General features: G+C 33.2%; 1 protein-coding gene across 1 annotated transcript; it reads left to right on the top strand.

Annotated features, from left to right (window-relative positions):
* The first annotated feature begins 767 nt into the window (after window positions 1-767).
* LOC137931217 (peroxidase-like) lies at window positions 768-16,088 on the top strand. Its single transcript, XM_068774626.1, has 12 exons — window positions 768-898; window positions 2,900-3,039; window positions 4,037-4,201; window positions 6,329-6,516; window positions 7,994-8,198; window positions 8,839-9,036; window positions 9,662-9,806; window positions 9,880-10,036; window positions 10,844-11,011; window positions 12,842-13,040; window positions 13,417-13,522; window positions 15,965-16,088. Exons 1-12 carry the CDS (start codon window positions 768-770, stop codon window positions 16,086-16,088), a joined length of 1,926 nt encoding a protein of 641 aa, XP_068630727.1.
* The last annotated feature ends 3,671 nt before the right edge of the window (window positions 16,089-19,759 follow it).

The following is a 19,759-nucleotide window of genomic DNA, read 5'->3' as shown; positions in this document are numbered from 1 at the left end:
AAATTAGCTGTGTGAGTAATTGTTCACAAATAAATTGTTTCGATTTAGTATGTGCTACCATTTTATTATAATTAATTTTATAACAATATATAATAAGGAGAAAGTCGATAAGACAAATGGATATTTCGTAATGCTTGGCGGACCGCATAGACATGTTATAAGGGCCACTAGCTGCCCGCGTGTTTCTCATCCCTGGTCTAACAGCATAATGCAGGAGTTCCAAACTTTCGGCCCGTGGAGTACATACGGCCCGTAATTACCATTTTTGCTGCCCTGATCTTTACATCCGTTGCGACAATTTTGGAAGTAATCTCGGCCAATAAATATTCTATTATTATCTATTTATAATATTTATTATAATGTACTAGTCAAAATTAAGTTAACATTTTGTTCGGCTCACCTTATGTTAACCAATGTTTATTAAGCCCAAGATAGATTTTGAGTTTGATACCCCTGGCGAAATGTTTTAAGAGCTTATCGAGACAATTCACCATTTGTGCTTTTGCATGGTTATTTATATTTCATTATTTATTACTATATTAATTGATACGGAACCCAGTGAATTAAGATTATCTTATCACCAGACATTTTTATAGCCAGTACGTTGAGCGCCTTTTGAATCCCGTCCGTTTTTATAATTATACAAAAAAACCAGTTTTATATTTGCGGTACGACGACAGTCCCTTTGGTACGGAGATATCAACAGTCCTGCTTCAGCTGTTTTAGGGTAAACACTACTTTTTATTGATCGTGTCTTTCATTCTATAATGAAGCCGATAACAGTATTCTTCTCTATGTTGTTAACATGTGGGACTTCTCACCTTGTTTTCGATTCATACACCGGAACTCCTATATCTCAAGAAGAGTTACTAAATCACAATAAGAAAAATACAACTTTGTAAGTATTTTTTTTGCGTAAATAGACAATGTAAATAGAAACGTGAGTGAGATTACCACTGCCGAAAAATAAGTTTCCAGAAGATCGGTAGCAGTGTCTTCTTCAAGCATAAGACGCTGCTGATCATCTTCTGAAAAACTTCTTAGTGAACAGTGGTAATCTTAAATAATTAATGCACAAAGTGTGAATTATATAAATCGTACCCCGGGTTACCATCGCTACAGGATTCTACACTGTAAATGACTTCATAGAAAATAGAACCTCTGGGGAAAGAAATGCCAGCCTCTATTTAAATGTTAATTAAACAGTTAATTATATCCTATTAAAAGTGTATAGTTCCGTTGAGTTTTTTACGTCAGTTCGGAAATGGTACCATATAACAAAATAATATTTTCTTAAATCTTTGTCTGTCTGTCTGTTTGTTCTGTCTAATCTCTGAAATGTTTAGACCGATTTTAACGGGATATGCTGGCAGATAGATTTTTTTAATATTTCTAATTTGTATCGCTAGTGGTTTTTTTATAATAATTTTTTTTCGCTTTTACTAAACGCAGACAGTGGGGGAGAGGGTTGCCGCTATTTGTTACGAATCTTTCTTCTCCCAGCTGCGAGGCACAAAACGCTGTCATATAATTTTTTACAACTTTTCTTACACAATTTTCTCATTTGGGTTAATACAGCTAAAATTTATACTTATTAACAATACAATTTGGAATACTCAATTATATATTAGTTGGTACATTATTTTATTTCAAGTCGCTGCCCAAGCGCTACAGACCGTTAAATGCCTTACTGACAGACAGGTGATGTAATAATGAGTAACATAGGCCACTTTCATTTTTGAAAAATTTTTTAGGCAAAGAAAAAAACTGAAAAAACGATATAATTTTTAATGCCACACGAACGAAGTCGCGGGCATAGCTAATCGTATATATAATATACTATATATAATATACTATAATATATATAATCGTATGTTGTTAGTAATTTGTAAACGTCATGTTAAAATTCAAATAATTCTCATAGAATTGATTCAGGTTTCCGTTAAAGAGGTTAGACTTTAATAAAGAATAAAAATGCGGAGAAGGAAGAGAGGATGCGTGTAAGGATTGGAACGAAAAGAAGAGAACAAAAGAAAATTGGATTTATGAAAGTGTATGTAGGAATAGATATTGTGAAGGATGAGAGAGGACAACAAAAATGAAATAGTAACAATGAAAAAATTGCTAAATAAAGCCCATGTCTCAAAAACGATAAGGAAATAGGGAGGCCCCAAAACGTGTGCGAAATAAAAAATAAAAAAAAAGTAAAGGAAAAGTGATACAGTGAAGTGATAGAAATTCAAGTAAAAAGTACGCTACTTTACTCTGGAGAGAATATTTCGAAATAAGAAACACCCTGTACCCAATTCAAACCCAAGCTGACAAACAAGTTTTCATACAAAGGTCAGGGTTACATACAAAGACAGGTTCAAGGACGTTCATTCCTACGGGGCTCAGGGGCTAAAAAGCAAAGCGGTCATCGGACCTCGGGCTGTATAACAGGACTGGTATTACACGGACGAAACACAAGATGCGTTCACAAGATTCATCGATTTGGCGAATACGGAAATCGCCGCACAGATACTAGCGCACAACCTGAGGATGACAATATGGAGTAGGGATGAGGAAGTGCATGCACGAAACGTAATTTTAAACATTGGAAATTGTTAGGGTGTCGTTAAAATAGATTATGACACTTAGTAAGCAATGTTAAACGTAAATGACAAAGGCTCGGACGCTAATGTCTGTGGAATATAGGACCTAGTAGTAATAATAAAACAGAATGTCTGTCATTTGCAAATGCTTTTAAAAAATACTTGTATGGTTTGTTTTAACGATCTTGGTCAACGAAATATCCTGTTGAACTTAAATCTTTACTCAAAGTGTATCTCTTCGTATAAAGTACGCAATCGGGAATTTCAGGTTAATATTATATTGAGAAGTTAATATTTATTTCTAGTTGGTGCACCAGTCATTTCCTTCCATGTAATCCTTATGAAGGGAGGCGAGTGGATGGATCGTGTAACAATTTACGATACCCCACCCGTGGGATGAGTCACACGCCTCCTTATAGATTGTTACCTGCTGTTTTTGATAAGGGTATGTAAAGGATTATTTTTTCCTCTTCTACTTAACATTTATTCTGTCTTCTTTATTCTCTTTCTCTATTTTAGTTCTGAATGTCTTCTTGCGAGAAACCACAGCTGAAATCAGGGCTGTTACACGTATCTATTTTTTCTGGTCGTCTGACTGTTTTAATTATTTAATACCCTTTATTTTTTCAAGTTATTTTTTGTCTTCATTACTAATATTTTTGTTATTCTTTTGTATGTCTATTGTTAAATGTTTATCTATTTATCTATCTTTATTAACCACATCAATCCCACATTTCCAGTCTGTCTTTGCATCGTTTAAAACTCATATCACGGTAAGTGTCGTTTTGATATTCTTATATCGGTATCATCGTTCCCATGTGTTTGTAGATATTTTCGTATTTCACTTATTTCTTAGTCTACCATTTTAAAAACTTTTTCAATTTGTAGCCATTAATAATTCATATTATTTTTAACTTCAATAACAGTGACAGCTACATTTATATTTTTTTCTTTCATTTATTACACCAATTGAAAATTTCCAGGTGAGACCGTATTTATGAAAATCATATTTAAATTAAGTTTCTCTATAGCATTGCATGTATTAGGATTTACTAGATTACGAAGGGTTCAAATTGTATTCACGTTTGTTCTTAAGTAATGGTAGGTTAGAGTGGAAGTGGTCGAAATAGCCTCTGGTGCCTTAAACATAGAACCTTCACCTACAAAGTGGAGATATAGCTTTTTAACAAGGCCTAAAAGAGATAATCGGTCTTAAGTCATTGGTCATAGACTTCTGTCTTTAGGAACATAGAAATATTGAACGAGACGTGTCATCGGCAAGCGCACTGTAGAACGATCAGCGACAATGCGGATAGGATTGATGCTTCTTATCGGTCCTATTGGAAATCTTTAGAGAGGAGTTCATGATGATCATCTCACTGCTGAAATGGTGACTATATTGATGATTAGATTGTAAGTATATTAATAACAAAATATCGCAGATTTCAATCCAAGGCTGTCGAAATCTGGTAGAAGTTTACCGCTGGCCAGATTTTTGAGGAAGCGACTTCTTCTAGAAGGATACGTTCCTGATGCAAAATTCACGATGTTGTCGACGTATATCCTTCTGTTGATGAACGCCGATGTTCTGTCGTTTTATGACACCGGTGAGTAAAAATTAAATTTAAATGTATTTTTTTCCACAGATTTGTTGGTGGAAAAAGTACTTACAAAATCGCACAATTGCAAATGCAGATTGTAAAATGAATATATATATATATATATATATATATATATATATATATATATATATATATATATATATATATATATATATACATATATTTGTAAGAATTACACTAATATGCAGCTATTAATTTGTATTGATTGGTATGATTGTTGTAAAAAGCCATGAGTATTGTAAATGTTGTCATGGATTGAAAAAAAAATTGAAATTAAAATTAAAAACGGGCAACTCTGAATAGGGTACAGGTAAGACGTTATCGCGGTGGTGGCTGGTCGGAAAGCATTTCAATGGACAGACGCACGACGCGAGTCGGATATATTCTAAATTAATGCCTCTTAATCCAACTATAACTAGTGTTTAGTGTAGTTTCTTTTAGTGTAGTTTAATCATTTGGGTCTCGTTAAAAAAGAAGACACGAATGATTAAAAAAAAATTATCATAAAATAAGTTGACTTCAACTTAGTTTAAGATAGTTTACGATTTAAGTTAGTAAATGATTTAAGAGACTTAAACATTAACAAAATCGGAAATTTTAAAGGTAAATATAAAAACAGAGGCACCGACGCTAATGTCTGTTGAATATAGAACCTTATAAAAAACGATTCTAGTATAAATAATTCATGGTTGCTAAATATTTGTGCATTTTATATATATATATATATGTTTTGTCTATATGTCCAAGTGTACTATCCGTTATTTACACTTCTGTTTCCATGCTATGGTTGTCTTGAAGAATTTGCCTCGTGTGATAAGACCGCCTATTAATATGTAACTATGTTATATTTTTAGCGTGTACAATAAATAATATTTAATTAAATTTAGATGAAAATACTTGATCGTAGTGTTCGACGAAATAACTAGGAACAAATACTTAACGAATTCGTATGCTAAGGATCTACCACATACATACAAATTCATCTTTTGGTATAACAGCGAAGTTTCTGAAAGTGGTCAAGAACAACTCGAATTCCGATTATTTATAATCATTTATTTACAATATTCCATTTATGAATTATATTCCAGACACCTGTGTTTAAATGACTGACTACGTGTATTATTAAAGGTAGTTTATTCCCGAGCTTTTAAGCGACGTTAAAACAAAAAGCTCTGTATAATACAGGCTTACTATAATCATTAAGCTTGTACCTACTCGGCAAAATGTCAAGAACGACGGTCATATATCTTTGTTTCGTTATATTTTATTTCTTATTACATTGCATACTGGTTGTAAATGTTATCTAGTTAACCTTTTAGTATTATTTTCTTTTGTTAATTAACTTCTTTATATTTATTAACTTTGAAATGTGTTCAATTATTAACTTTAATAAATATTTTATTTATATAACTTGACTGTACAATGTTTGGTCTTAGGTGTGATCTTCAAAAGTGTGAATGTATGGCTCATTTGTTTTCACCTGCATTGCATTTCAGAGATGTTTTTACGTTTAGCCAAAAGGCTTTTACAGCTTCATCTGATATGAGTTCTCGTAGCTAAATGTTGTATCCGAATCTACATTAGAAATTAAATGAAGGATGAGGTAGTTAAGATAAGGCTTTCGTGGTCGAGTCTGTGTTGCTGTTTGTATAGTAAGTGTGAAGTGAAAACTTGTAGGGCAGTGTGGACTATTCGACAATCTAAGGAAGGGGATCCTGCGTCGTTTACGTGATAGACGGTTGTTTTCACCTATTTTCAAACATACGATATAAAATGACCGCTGATAAATATGTTATATTTATTTATTTTTTCTTTAGGAATGCGACAGACCTATAACATATATATATATATATATATATATATATATATATATATATATATATATACAAAGTCTCCAGTGACAGCTAGTAAACAATATTTAATATTATTATAGAGTAATTTAAATAAAAAAAATTACTATATTATCAATACTTTATTTATTATTTCTTGACAGCAAATGATACGTTTATCTCTGTAACATGTATACATATATATTCAAACAACCTGTATGTTATTCAATCTTTTGATATAGTGTTAATAAAAAAATTTATTAACAATGATAAATGTTTGCAGTGAAATACGTTCTCTGGAAGCCGTACTGTTGCTCTGAAAAAGGAAAAACTGATAATGCCTGCGTACCGAATAAAATACCAGACGATGATCCCGTGCATCGTTTCTCTAATATCAGATGTTTGAACATGACAAGACCGGAGAGTTTTCAGTCTATTGGATGTGTTAAATCTGATACTATTCCAGAACGGGTAAGACTGTAAAATACTACTACTTCTTCTTCTTTTTAACTGCTGGACGCCCACTGCAAGGCTTAAGCCTCAACTATAAGCCCTGATTCGCTGCTCGTGGCGACAGCTACCTGTGGTCACCTTATCTATGTCGTCAGTCCAACAGTGGGGTATCTACCCACGCTTAAAATACTTACTTTCATCTACATATTAATATGGAATATTAAATACAAAATCTAATTGAGAAAAAAAATAGTACAACGCATAGTTATTTTAAATAATTTCCAGTTGAGTTATTTACATAACTGGTTTAATATATTACCAATAAGGTCATCGACATATATAATTTTAATTTACATATATTAACTATTAATTAATTCCGTTCATTTATAAAGACGAGAGTGGTTAGGTATCTTCTAGACTCCGAGAAAGGCAGCAAAATGAAGTGGTTTAGTGTTGTTTTGGTACAGCGAAGATGCTGGAGGAGGCACATCCTTCCGGGATGTGTCTTGGCACAGTACATAGAGGCAGCTGCAAGTGCCGTTGAAGATCTGAAGATAACCACTGAGAACGTTTTAGTATGGGAATCCTAAATAACCTTGTCTTTACCCCAGAAGGCAGGGTATCTAATATCCACCTGGAAGATTTCCTCTCCGATATAAAAAAAAGCGTCTTTTAGGCAAGCATGTACCATTGTTGACCTCGTCTTAACTTAATATCAGGCGAGACACGTGTGAAAAAAATTTAAATTCTATTTTTTTAAATATTCCTTCGCTTTTTGTAAAAACTTCTATATATTTATTTATATAGTGCTAGTATTAATATCTAATTAAAAAAAATTAAATACTGGAAAATACACAGGAAAACCTTATAAGTTTCTTTGATTTTATTATTTATGAATAAGGTTTTCCACAATTTTTATTATCAAACAAGCCGTCCAAACAGGTTTTGTAGTGTCAGATGTTATTGTTATTGGCATTTAAATAAAAAATAAATAAGTTACAGTAACTTATTTAAGCATGATTGCTTGATTTATTTATTAAGTACTGACTCATAATCCTGTTGAATGATAATACTTTGCAATACGTGAAATGTCAAACGCGCGAAGTTCAAATTGAAATTTCCTATGCGTTAAGTTCAAATAACCTTTATAGTTTGTAGAATTTTTCAAGTTTCAATGCATTTTTCAAATTATTTCCGTGAAAACCTTCTGCAGAGTATTAATGAACTTACCAAGAAATATAAATTAACAGAGAATTAAGTGTTGAAATGTTGAAGTAGTCCCAAGTTAATTAGAAAGCCATGTTCACGTTGACCAGTCAAAGTAAGCTTTCTAGAAAGTACTGTGGTTCTAATTGGGTAGCGGAGTTTCAACGACTAGTCAATATTTTGTTAACGTGAATGAACTATTGCTTCCTTTTTTAAGACAGGAATTTGAAGGAAAAAAATAAAAATTTTGAGAAGAAAAAATTTAAGTCGGATTAATTTTAATTTCAAGATAATTAGTTCAACGCCTACATTTGACGCGTCAGCTCTTTACGGAAATTCATTAAAAAAGTTGTTGGAGAAAGGAAGGAAGTTTGAAGGTGGACTTTTGAAATATGAAATAGAAAATGGAAAAATATGGCCTCCCAGCGTAAAGACGCAGGGCAGTTTATGCTTTCTGAATCAAAAGCCTCACGAAACTCGATGCCATGATACACGTATGTATTAAATTATTTACTACATCAGATGAATAATTAAACTCTATTCCATGTAAAGTAAACTTTATAATTTGTCTTTATTTGTTGTTTAGATTTAGATTTCCCTCAATGCCGCTTGAGGTTTTCTTTTTTACTCCAATGGTCTCCTTCTCCCTCTATTGTCACAACGACATAGCCAGCCTATTGGCATTCATTTCACAGTTTTTAAATATTATATCGAATGAAATTATTATGTAACAAATTTGTAAATACCGAAGTAATTAAAAAAAACGCTGCTACTAATTACGATGAGTTGTATTTATATTGTCAATGCAAAAACATTGAACATTTTGAAATAAAAGTATCAAAATAAATGCGGCGAATGAATTCGACCGTATGCGTCAAAATGATATATTATGCTTCATACACCTTCATGGATAGAACAGAGAAAAAAGATAGATGTATATCGTACCAATCATCAACACTACACAACGACAACAACGAAAACAACGACAACGACATCGATAAACATAACGACGAACGACAACAACAGAAACAATAGAACAGAAAGAAGAAAAAGAGAAAATGATAGCAAAAAAAATATTCGTTGACTTAGCCCATAATAATAAGGTCAGGGTTTTGATTCGTTTTGTCTTTTTAGCGGAAGAAGGAGGCAACAGTGTGGTCGGGGTAAATCTTTCCATAATATGGTTCTGGAGATTGCACAATCACATCGCATCTTACTTGGCTCGCATCAACCCCTGTTGGGATGACGATAGGCTGTTTTATACAGCGAGAGATATCGTTATTGCTATTAAAATGCAGATCGTTATATACGAATTGCTACCTGTGTTTTTTGGTACGTATATACTTTACTTACCTTACATTAGAACAAGTCATTCTTAACTAAAAAAGAAATTTAATTAAGAAAAGGACCAATATTTAGCCACTTCCGCACATGCAGTGGTAGTCGTGCAACAAAGTGCACCGCCCGCCAGCCCATTGATAAATGCGTATGCGGCAAACAATGCGAATTACACAACTGCCACCGTCAAATCACTCAACACGTGTTTCACCGCTCCACGTGGCATCTTCAGGAGTTATGTTACACCGATTAGTGCCAAACACAGAGTGCTTTGCACTTTGTTGCACGACTACCACTGCATGTGCGGAAGTGGCTAAATATTGGTCCTTTTCTTACTTAGGATGGACTTCCGCAAGGTAACGCCTTATTCCATTAAATAAGAAAATTAATGTTCAGAAGGATTTCTCGTTGATAATGATGCTCAAATATCTTTTGAGGACCGAAGAGCTATTTAGAAGATTCGTGGATGGGATTTATTTCTTACTTTCTAATACGCTAGTTCGTAGGCTAGATCTATTAGTATTATTTTAGATTTTTAAGCAATTGACAAGAATTTATATACATTTTTCCAAAATCACAATTACTTTCGCAAAGTATGAACTAAATATTTTATCAACAGGTAAAGAAAACTTAGTAAGAGATGGAGTGATTTCACCTCATTTAGGATTTCGTGATATTTATCATAGTCAAGTCATTCCACAAATTTCTTTAGAGTTCACAGTGATGCTACGTTGGTTCCATACAATACAACCGGGATATGTCAAGTAAGTAACATTTGGTTTAATAAAGATTTCAAATTCAGAACACGTAACCTTTGAATGAATCTTTAAATTCCAGATTGTACGATCCAAAAGGATATTATTTAAAACAGATGCCAATCGCAAACCTTACTCTAAGAACAGGTTTCCTGGCTGTTGATAATAATATAGACCATTTAACACAAGGATCATTTAGACAGGCAGCTGCTAAAGTTGATCATGCTATTGATCCAGAAGTGAGTTTATCAATTATTTTTTATAAAACTGTACCATATCATGCGTTGTAAAAAAAAAATTTTTTTTCAAAAGCTTTTTCGAGTATGTATTTAATAATTAACCAAATATTTACGACAATTCGATGTAAAGTTTTTGAATCTATCGCGCAAAGTCAGACAGATACTCAATCATTTTTATACATGAAGTAGTTGACTTTTTACCACTTTAATTAACAGGTCTGTCACATGTTAATTGGAAAAAAAATGTAAAATATGTCAGAGTGATCACTCGATTTCTCGATTAAATATAGAATAAATAAATATTAGCCGCAGCTATAAAGCGACAGTATGAACAAGCAGATAGTGACTGCAAAACGCACGAACTTTGCAACGAACTGACAGATGCGCGAAGTTCACAGCGAACTTTCTAAAGCGCCAAGTTTCACCATCATCACCGTGTCAGTCATAGGATGTCAACAGCTAGACATAGATTGCCAATAAAAAAAGTTCTTATATTCATTGCATTTTCTGAAATTATTCAGGTTTCTGCTGAATTTTCTTGTTAATCTTTTGCATAGTATAGGAATCTAAAGAAATATGAAGGTAGTAATAAAATCTATTGCTAAAATTATGAATATGTTAAACAGATATAGATGTTTTATAGTGGATATAATTAGAAATTAAAGAATATAGAAATGAAAGCCAACCTAAATATTTATTACTTTAGATATATCTATGAAGAGTTGATACATTTACAGTATATATAAACGATTTAAAATTAAAGTAAACGAAGGATTGTAAAAGGCTTGATTTTGCGAAAAATTTCAGTTAGGTGAGAGTGTTCTCGGCCCTCATCAGCAGGCATCTGACGTGTTGACGAATGATCTGGCCAAAAATCGCTATTATGGACTTCAACCTTATGTAAAGTACTTGGAGCTTTTCACTAAACGAACTTACAGGAAATTTGAAGATTTGTTATATGTTATGGAGGCCGAGGTAAAGCCTATTACTAATTTCAATATTTTTAATTTTTGTGATATTTTCAGTTGGTTTAGCTTCGCAAAAAAGCTGTCCAGTAACAGAAACTAAGTCAGATGGTCAGTCCACCATTTTGTTCTGCGTCTTCAAGATATTTTTTCCGATCTTTTTCAGTTCAAAATGACCTTTCCTTAGGTTATTCATCTTATTAAACCTAATTTGGTGTCTCTTTTTTGGGCCCTCTCGTTCCCCTTATTTAATTCTTGGGACAGAAGTATTATTCTAATAATTTTTTATTACATTTTATCCTCTTTCAAACTTTACAATTTCTCCCATTCTATTTCTTTCATTCACAGTCTTAATACAGGTTGCTTCTCATTCTTTGTCACATTTTATTTAAATCATAGTTGACCGTGATTGGTGCCGGACTCAAAACCAGGTTCACCGCAGGATACTAAAAAGGGGTAGAACTTAGCCTCCTTGGTCTATTGGTAACGGACTAGGAGAAGTATTTTTCCGATGTCAGGCTGAGAAATATGGTGTGTTGCAAAGTTTTAGTGAAGGAGATTGGCTGCAGATCCGAAAATGATTTCAAATTATTAATGACGGTAAAGAAATATTGTGGGGCTGTTAATTAGACCGATTTTATTATATCCTTCGATGTTAAAGCCATATATTATACAAACATAATATTGCGATCAAAAAGTAAGGTGAATTTGTTTATAAAATGAAAATACTTTATTAGTTCTTCCAAATCCATTTTATCCCATTCAAAATAATTCTCGTAAGATAAAACGCACTTTTGTTTACGTTTTTTACAGTACTTGTAAAGTCAGAATAGCCTTCAAGACGTTTCGAAACGTCGTCCTCGAATAGGCCTTTTGAATTTTATGAATAGCCAGAAGTCGTACGGAGCTAAATCAGACGAATAAGATTGTCGCGGAACGATATTAGCCGAATTTTTTACACTTTTGGCACTATTCGAAATTTTACTCGTTTTAAATACAAAACATCCTTCAAAATGGTTTAGGCTGAACTAAATGATATTCCAACTTTTGACAAATAAACGCTTGGTAAATGTTATAGATACTACCAACATAGGAAAATATATCTGCCTTGCTAATGCCCGGGAGTTTTAAACGACAATTTCACCTTACTTTTTGATCACAGTACTATATTTCCCACATATGAAAATGCAATTGTTTATGTCAAACCATTTGTGGATGAATTATCTTGGGAAAGTCGTCAATATTGCTACGCAGTACACATTGCCGGCCTTTAATTTGATCAATGTTTAAATAGTTTGAGCTTCTTCTAGAGCTATGCTATTTCTATAACCTTATTTTAAGTTGGTAAGTCCATAACAAGTGACCAGATATCAACACAATGATTAACTATTACAATAATTTCGATATTCAGTTATATTTTCGATACTTCTTCAATCATAAGCATATCCGTATAAATATATACTATGGTATATTTTTTAAAATATCTCCACTTTTAACTCTAAAACTACCACTTCCGCACATGCAGTGGCAGTCGTGCAATAAAGTGCACCGCCCGCCAGCCCGCTGATAAATGCGCATGCGACAAACAATGCGAATTACACAACTGCCACAGTTAAATCACTTAACACGTGTTTCACCCCTCCACGGGGCATCCTCAGGAGTTATGTTACACCGATTAGTGCCAAACACAGTCTTCTTTGTGTAGGTCGCTGTGCGGAAGTGGCTAAATATTGGTCCTTTTCTTACTTAGGATGGACTTCCGCAAAATAATGCCTCATTCCGATCTTGTTAGTAGTTTTAATTTTTATTAGAATTTAAATAAAATTTATATCCTTAACAGAAAGTAGAAATCCTTCAAGAGGTATACGAGAGTGTTGAGGATATAGATCTACAAGCTGGATTATGGCTCGAAAATTTCATTAAAGATGGTCATGTACCACAGACTATGTACAACATTGTGGTCGAACAATTCTTACACTCTATTATATCCGACAGACATTGGTATGAGAGAGCTAATCGACCAAATGCTTTCACCTTACGTAAGTATATATATTATCAACATAAACGAAGAGTACATCACTCACCTTTGGTTTTTCGATGATATAGTTGTAATAGCTGATATCATGGAGAACCTGAGTACAGTTCTCGATGATGTAAACAGAGCCTCCAGAAAAGGCCTTAAAATAAATATGGATAAGACAAAAACTATGTCTAATATTCATGTCATACCTACTCGAATAGTTATTTAATATGTTTTGTTAGAATTTGTACAAAATGTCCAAGTTCGAGAAGGAGATCATACAAGGACAATATCGCAACACGTATGGACAGCGTACTAGAAGCTCATCTTCTCATGTTTGAAGCTGAACTGTTTATTTATAGCCAATATAAATAATTAGTGATTATATTTGACAGAACAACTGCTCGAGATACGAAAAATAAGTATATCAAGAGTGATGTGTGACGTCGGAGATACCGTAACACATATCCAGAGGAATGCTTTCTTAAGAATAAGTCCAAGGTAGTAAATGTATTTTTTTTTATTATTTAGTCATTCTATATATAGTTATACATTACTTAAGACGGGCTATAGTCACCCAGAGATAAATGGAGAGGGTAATACTCGTTCCGCGGCGAAATAAAATCAGAAATGAGTCCGCAAAAGAACTGATCGTCTAAACCAGAGTTCCCCAAACGTTTTGTATGTCGTAGTCCCCCTGCCATGTTTTTCCGTGTTGAGTAACCCCTCTTACTTACCTGATATTGATTTCCTGTAAATTTCTAACCGTAGTGAAGTTTAGTGTTAAAAACTTAAAGTAAAATCACATGTTAATTTTTACATTTATTAATTGAATTTAAATTAAAACTACTCAAAATAAAATTTTGTATCTGTTATGTAAAATATAAGTAACATATTAATATTTTTTTACTTCATAGGTACTTTTATAAATAATGCAAATGTTTTGATATTATGAGATAGTGTGATGTAAGTAAATAGGTACTATCAGTGTATGTGTTGAGACCCACTATCGTGGACCCCCATTTTCATTTCATGGACCCCCAAATATTTTTTTTGCTGACGTAGACCCCTTGCAGGTTGTCATAGACCCCTGGGGGTCGATATAGACCACTTTGAGAATCACTGGTCTAAACTGACAGTGGGCGGGGCATATCTCTCGTGCATCCGAAGGCCGTAGGGGCCGAAAGGTTCTCAAGTAGCGTCAATAAGGGTAGACGCAGTTTAGATAGACCTCAGCACTTAGTGGGCCGACAACTTAGTTAAGGCTGTGGGAGGTTGCTAGATTCGGTAAAGTTTAGACCAGTCATTGTGGCGATCTTTGGGAAGGCATGTCTTTCAGTTGGCGTCCATCGGCTCAAAATAAGAAGTTATGTATATATAAATACATATATATATGTATATATATATGTTTGTGTGTGTGTGTATAGTTATATATATATATATTCTAAGGAAGTACACAATACTAGGAATATTCCTAGGTAAGTCTATTTGATTTGATTGTTGGTGACATATCAAAAGATGTTTAAAATGTCATTTGACTAACTCATTACATGGGTTCGTTTATGATACGAACGCTTTCAATGAAGAAAAAATAAAAGAGAGACGCAAAAAATTCGGTCTGACCAAAGGGTGTATGGAACAGAGAAATATGTTTCCTTTAGAACGTTTTGGTATCTTTTCAGTGGTAATTGTAACAATATAACATATTTGAAGGATTATTTATTGTTTCGATAATGTGACTAAATATCCCTAACAATGTACGGTATATATATGAATAATTTTATAGTATACTTATATTCGCGATATCCATACACCTTTCAGTAATAACTAACCAGCATTCGAAATAATTATTAAGAAGCTCTATAATCAATTTTTAAGAATAAAAAGAAAAGTAAAGTAAATAGTCCGGAGATTGAGCACCCCTGCCATACATCGCAATGGCCAGTTATAAAAAACCTTTCGTTTAAACTCTTAAGATAGATTTACGAGACAAAGTTTGAGACAGGGGACTTCAACCACATTCATACAAGATGTAGGTGCTTCTAGAGTTTCCTCCTCCATTTCTCTCAGCACTAACACTTTCAGAAATGGTAGTAGCGATATTAACCAGCAATAGCAACCTCTCGGGCGCCTTTATGTCGGAATGCTAAGCGGGTATTATCGACAAGTGACAACTTAAGCTAAGGTCCTCTCACTTAGAGCTTAGTAACTTGATGGAGTGTTCACCAAAGCGATCTAAGACCTCGGCGGCCTCCTAATCGAATCGGAGCCTTCGATCTTCGCTACTAAAGGATAAGTGCAGACTACACCCTGTCACTTTATACTTGTGCAATCTGGGTGGTGTGCCATTTGGGTATCATTGAGAGTCTATTAAACAAACATAGTTCAAGATATGATCTTTCACCACGCAGGCCGTTCGATTGTGAAATGATTTACCGCTGAATATAAGACGTGCTAACTCACTACCTATTTTCAAGAAAAAGGTTAAGAACTATTTACTAGACCTATAATCTATCTATACCTATAATCTCTTAGTTGATTTCTTTTTCTTCTTGCTTCTTTCTGAGGCAAGTGCGATCGAGCCAATACTGATCGAAGTCAGATGTTTTTATTTATTATTGTATTATATTTATAATATGTATTAAACCTTTTTTATCATAAGACATATATATTATATACGTATGTATGTCTATGTATGTTTATGTATATTTATGTTCATTTGTTTGTGAATATGTATTTTTTGTACACGTGAACTACCCTTTATAAGTACTTTTATCTTTTCCTTACTATGGTTGTCTGTAAGAGATTGCCTTGTGTGATAAGACCGCCCATTGTACTTTTTTGTATATTATTGTAAAACTTATTAAATGTATCTTATCGTGTAAAATAAAGAATATTAAATAAATAAATAAGATATAATTGACATAAGTTTTTTTTTTACAGTAATCCAATTTGTGGCTGTAACGAAATAGAGGGCATTGATTTTTGGGCATGGGAGGACAGTTCTTGTAGCACCGATGGATCGTACCTTGGTCCGGACTATAAACAAAAAACGAAATTAATTTAAGCTTATCATATTTTAAATTCTCACGAAATATAATGTGCTTTATCGTGGTGCTTATATATGAAATAAAATATAATGAACATGTGTTGTTTTTTTATCAAATTGTTTATATATGTTGCGTTTGTTTGTGTATGTTTCCGTATTGTTTGCCACAAAGATTACAATATTTTTATGTCAAATAATTCTAGCGCGTTCGAATTTAAATTTCGAACGCCGATTTGAATAGGACGCCATCAGTGCTCACTGCCGTTGTTTTAGGGTCGTGTAAATTATAAATATTGTTTGTGCATATATGAATACACCTTCTTCTACCATTCTTGGACTCAGGCGGTAACTCATCTCCGCCCGTTAATAGTATAATATATATATATATATATACTACACGGACACGGCACAAGATGCAATCGCAAGATTCATTAATGACGCGAATGCGGCGTGAAATCTAAAGAAGACAATGTGGAGAAAGGATGTGGAAGTGGTCGCACGAAACATAATCTTAAAAACAGGACATTGTCATGGCGTCGTTAGGATATATATATATAGCAAAAAGAAAACGAAAAATAGGTAAATGTAAAATAAAGGCACTGACCCTAATGTATGTGGAACATTGATCCTAATAATTTATATATATATCCATATACATACGTACACACACACACACACACACATATATATATGTTTATATATATGTATGTATGTATCTGATAATGGCTCATAATATACTTTTCTTGAAGAAGACGACCTCAATAGAAACAATATAATGATAATATAATAATTATTTATAATTCGTTACTTCTCAATGTAAACGGTGTATAAAAGATACAGATTTTCAGCGACAAAATTCTTTCCTTTTATAAAAGTTTACCTAATGAGATCGGCCCATAGAGAGTTGTAATTGGATCGTAAATCCATTGTGAAGTCGGCAGTCGGAGGCCGGGCCTGCTGGCGTGTGAAATTGGAACAGAATTCATTAAAACTCCGTTTAGAAATTAATTTCGCGAACGTCTATAATGATCGTCGCGCGTGCTATTGTGTGAAATATCAAACGCCTTAGATGGATTGTCACCGGAAATGTCCTTATTTAAAGATTAGAAAACGTGGTCACAGTACCGCTAATTCTAAAATGCAAACGTGTGTTTTTATTTAAGCATTTACTTTAGGTAATCAGGTGATCAACCCTTTAGTTCGTTGTAAGAGGTGATAAAAAGTGTGGTGGTCTTCATCGACGACGTAATCCGAACCCAAGAAGGGCAGCAATGTGAACTGATTTCGTGTTGCTGCGGTATAGAGACGATACCGGAGGAGTTCTAGCTTCCCCTAGCTAAGTTATTTATAGGTTAGGGATTTTTATTTATTGTTAATAATGTTTTCATTTATGTTTTTATTTTAGCGCCCTTCTTCCATGCATCTTAAGATCATTCATTCTATTCTGACATTTTACATTTCATCTGTCTTGCACTTTCAATCCATTTTCCTTTTTTTTCGATGCACGAACATGGATGAACCATCACCTCATTTCTCAGTATTTACATTTTTTTATTTTTATTAGATTTTTTTGTTTACTTATTATTTTGCTTACATTCGTTTCATTTATTTACGTTTTTCTTAGATTGTTGACTCATTACTTTTACATTTATACAATTACATTTATCACAATTTTTCGGGATGTATCGTAGCACGATACTAAAGGAGCACCTGCGGGTTTTATAGGAGATCTGGCCCCTCTAATGGTATCGAGGACCACTTCCGTGAGGGCTTTAAAGAGTAGGTTCATATAACACTAGCCTTCCCCTAGATGCCAAGGATCTTATATCCTTGACCTTATAGCTTACATCTTGACCTAGACCTTATATCCAGAAAATTCCTCGTAAAAACCAAAAAAAAGGTCATCTGGTGAAAGGTCATATAATTTCTGAATGAAAACCTCTTATTACGTGTGATGTAACACTATATAACATTTTGCTTAATTACGTTACATGTTTTACTATTTAATCCACCATACCTTGTTGAATTTATTTTAATTTTAGAATGGATACAACTAAAGCTTTACGTTAAATTATGTTAAGTAAAATATTGTTACATTGTGTTATGTTACGTTAGATTTTATTACTGTACCTAAAGAACTGGATAAGATGAAATATCTTTTTGTTTGGATTAATACAAAAATACTTTGTATCGTTGTGTTTCTGTTATATTGTTTTATTACACTTAATTACTACACTATTGTTTTGTTATACATTGTTTCACCACACTTTTTTACTATCTCTTAGGAACTGGTTAAGGTCAAATGTCATTTTATTTGGATTAAGACACAAAAATGTTTACCTTTTATATTATTACATTGTTTCATTACACTACATTTTTTTACTATTCCTGAGGAATTTGATAAGGTATCACATGTCTTTTTGTTTGGATTAAGACAAAAATATTTTGTTACATAATTTAATGTTGTGTTACAACGTGTTTTATAAAGAACGAAAACGAGAATATGTTTTGAAATTATATTACGTTTATGAAACCACGTTTGCTCTTCCAACATCTCAGCGGTTCTGAAGACCACCACGGTTAGTGTCAAGAATACCGCATAACGTAGTCTATGTCTTTTTACAGATAATTTATTTCCTTATACCCGAAAAACATGTTGTTACATTACATATACAATATGAAGAATGCACAGTTAAAAAGGCGATCAATTATTCAACATCCCGTAAATGCTCACATTGAAATGAAAGCCTTTACCGCTGGTTTGAATAGAAATCTTTCTCTGCGCTGTTTGTAGGGACTGCGGTGGTTTCATTCAACCTTTCACGACCGCTTTCATGACATCGACGGGAATTCCCCGTCAGAGTTGATATTGCGCTAATCCGGCCCTAAATGCGCAATATTCGTCTTTGGGCAAAGTTTAATACACAGCTTGATCCCTACAGCAATGAAAGTCTCCGGACTTGGGTTTTAATAACTGTTGGTTGCGGATTTTCGTACGAATCTCTAACTAAGTGAAGGGTGAATACGAAAGCGCCTATTTGTGTATGTCGGTAATCCTGAAAACTTTGCAAAGTATTTTCTGATCGTGCGTATGAAAACATCAAATATAATATAAGATGAACATATATTTCATACGACTATTACACACTACTATGACTACAAAAAGGTAGTTAAAAAGGTAGTTGTCGCAGTAGTTTAAAATAGATCAGGATTTAGTGACAAGAATCATCCCGTGAGCGAATGGAATTTGTATCTGTGTTGTGAACAGTGTAAATAAAAATGAATTGAATAATAATAAATATATGTATTTTGTATAATGCAATTTTGGTTTAACCATTTGGATATTAAGTATATTTTTTATTCCACAATTTAAACGAAATTAGAATCAAATTGAACGTTATTTACGTAATATTTTTAAACTCAAAATACTAATTTTTGTACACGTAAACTACCCTTTATAAGTACTTTTATCTTTTACTAACTATGGTTGGCTGTAAGAGATTGCCTTGTGTGATAAAACCGCCCATTGTACTTTTTTGTACATTATATAAGTGAAATTATTTAAATGTATCTTATCGTGTACAATAAAGAATTTTAAATAAAGAAATAAAAATGCCAAACACACCAAGATGATTCTCCACAGCAAACGCAGTTGAGTTTTTAATACGAATACTTGCTTTTATTAAATT

This window comes from Battus philenor, unplaced genomic scaffold, assembly GCF_028537555.1.
Source record: "Battus philenor isolate CCGP_79_NKW_IND1 unplaced genomic scaffold, ilBatPhil1.0.hap1 SCAF_7, whole genome shotgun sequence".
In the NCBI taxonomy this organism is placed as follows: domain Eukaryota; kingdom Metazoa; phylum Arthropoda; class Insecta; order Lepidoptera; family Papilionidae; genus Battus; species Battus philenor.
This window is presented reverse-complemented; position numbering and strand designations above follow the sequence as displayed.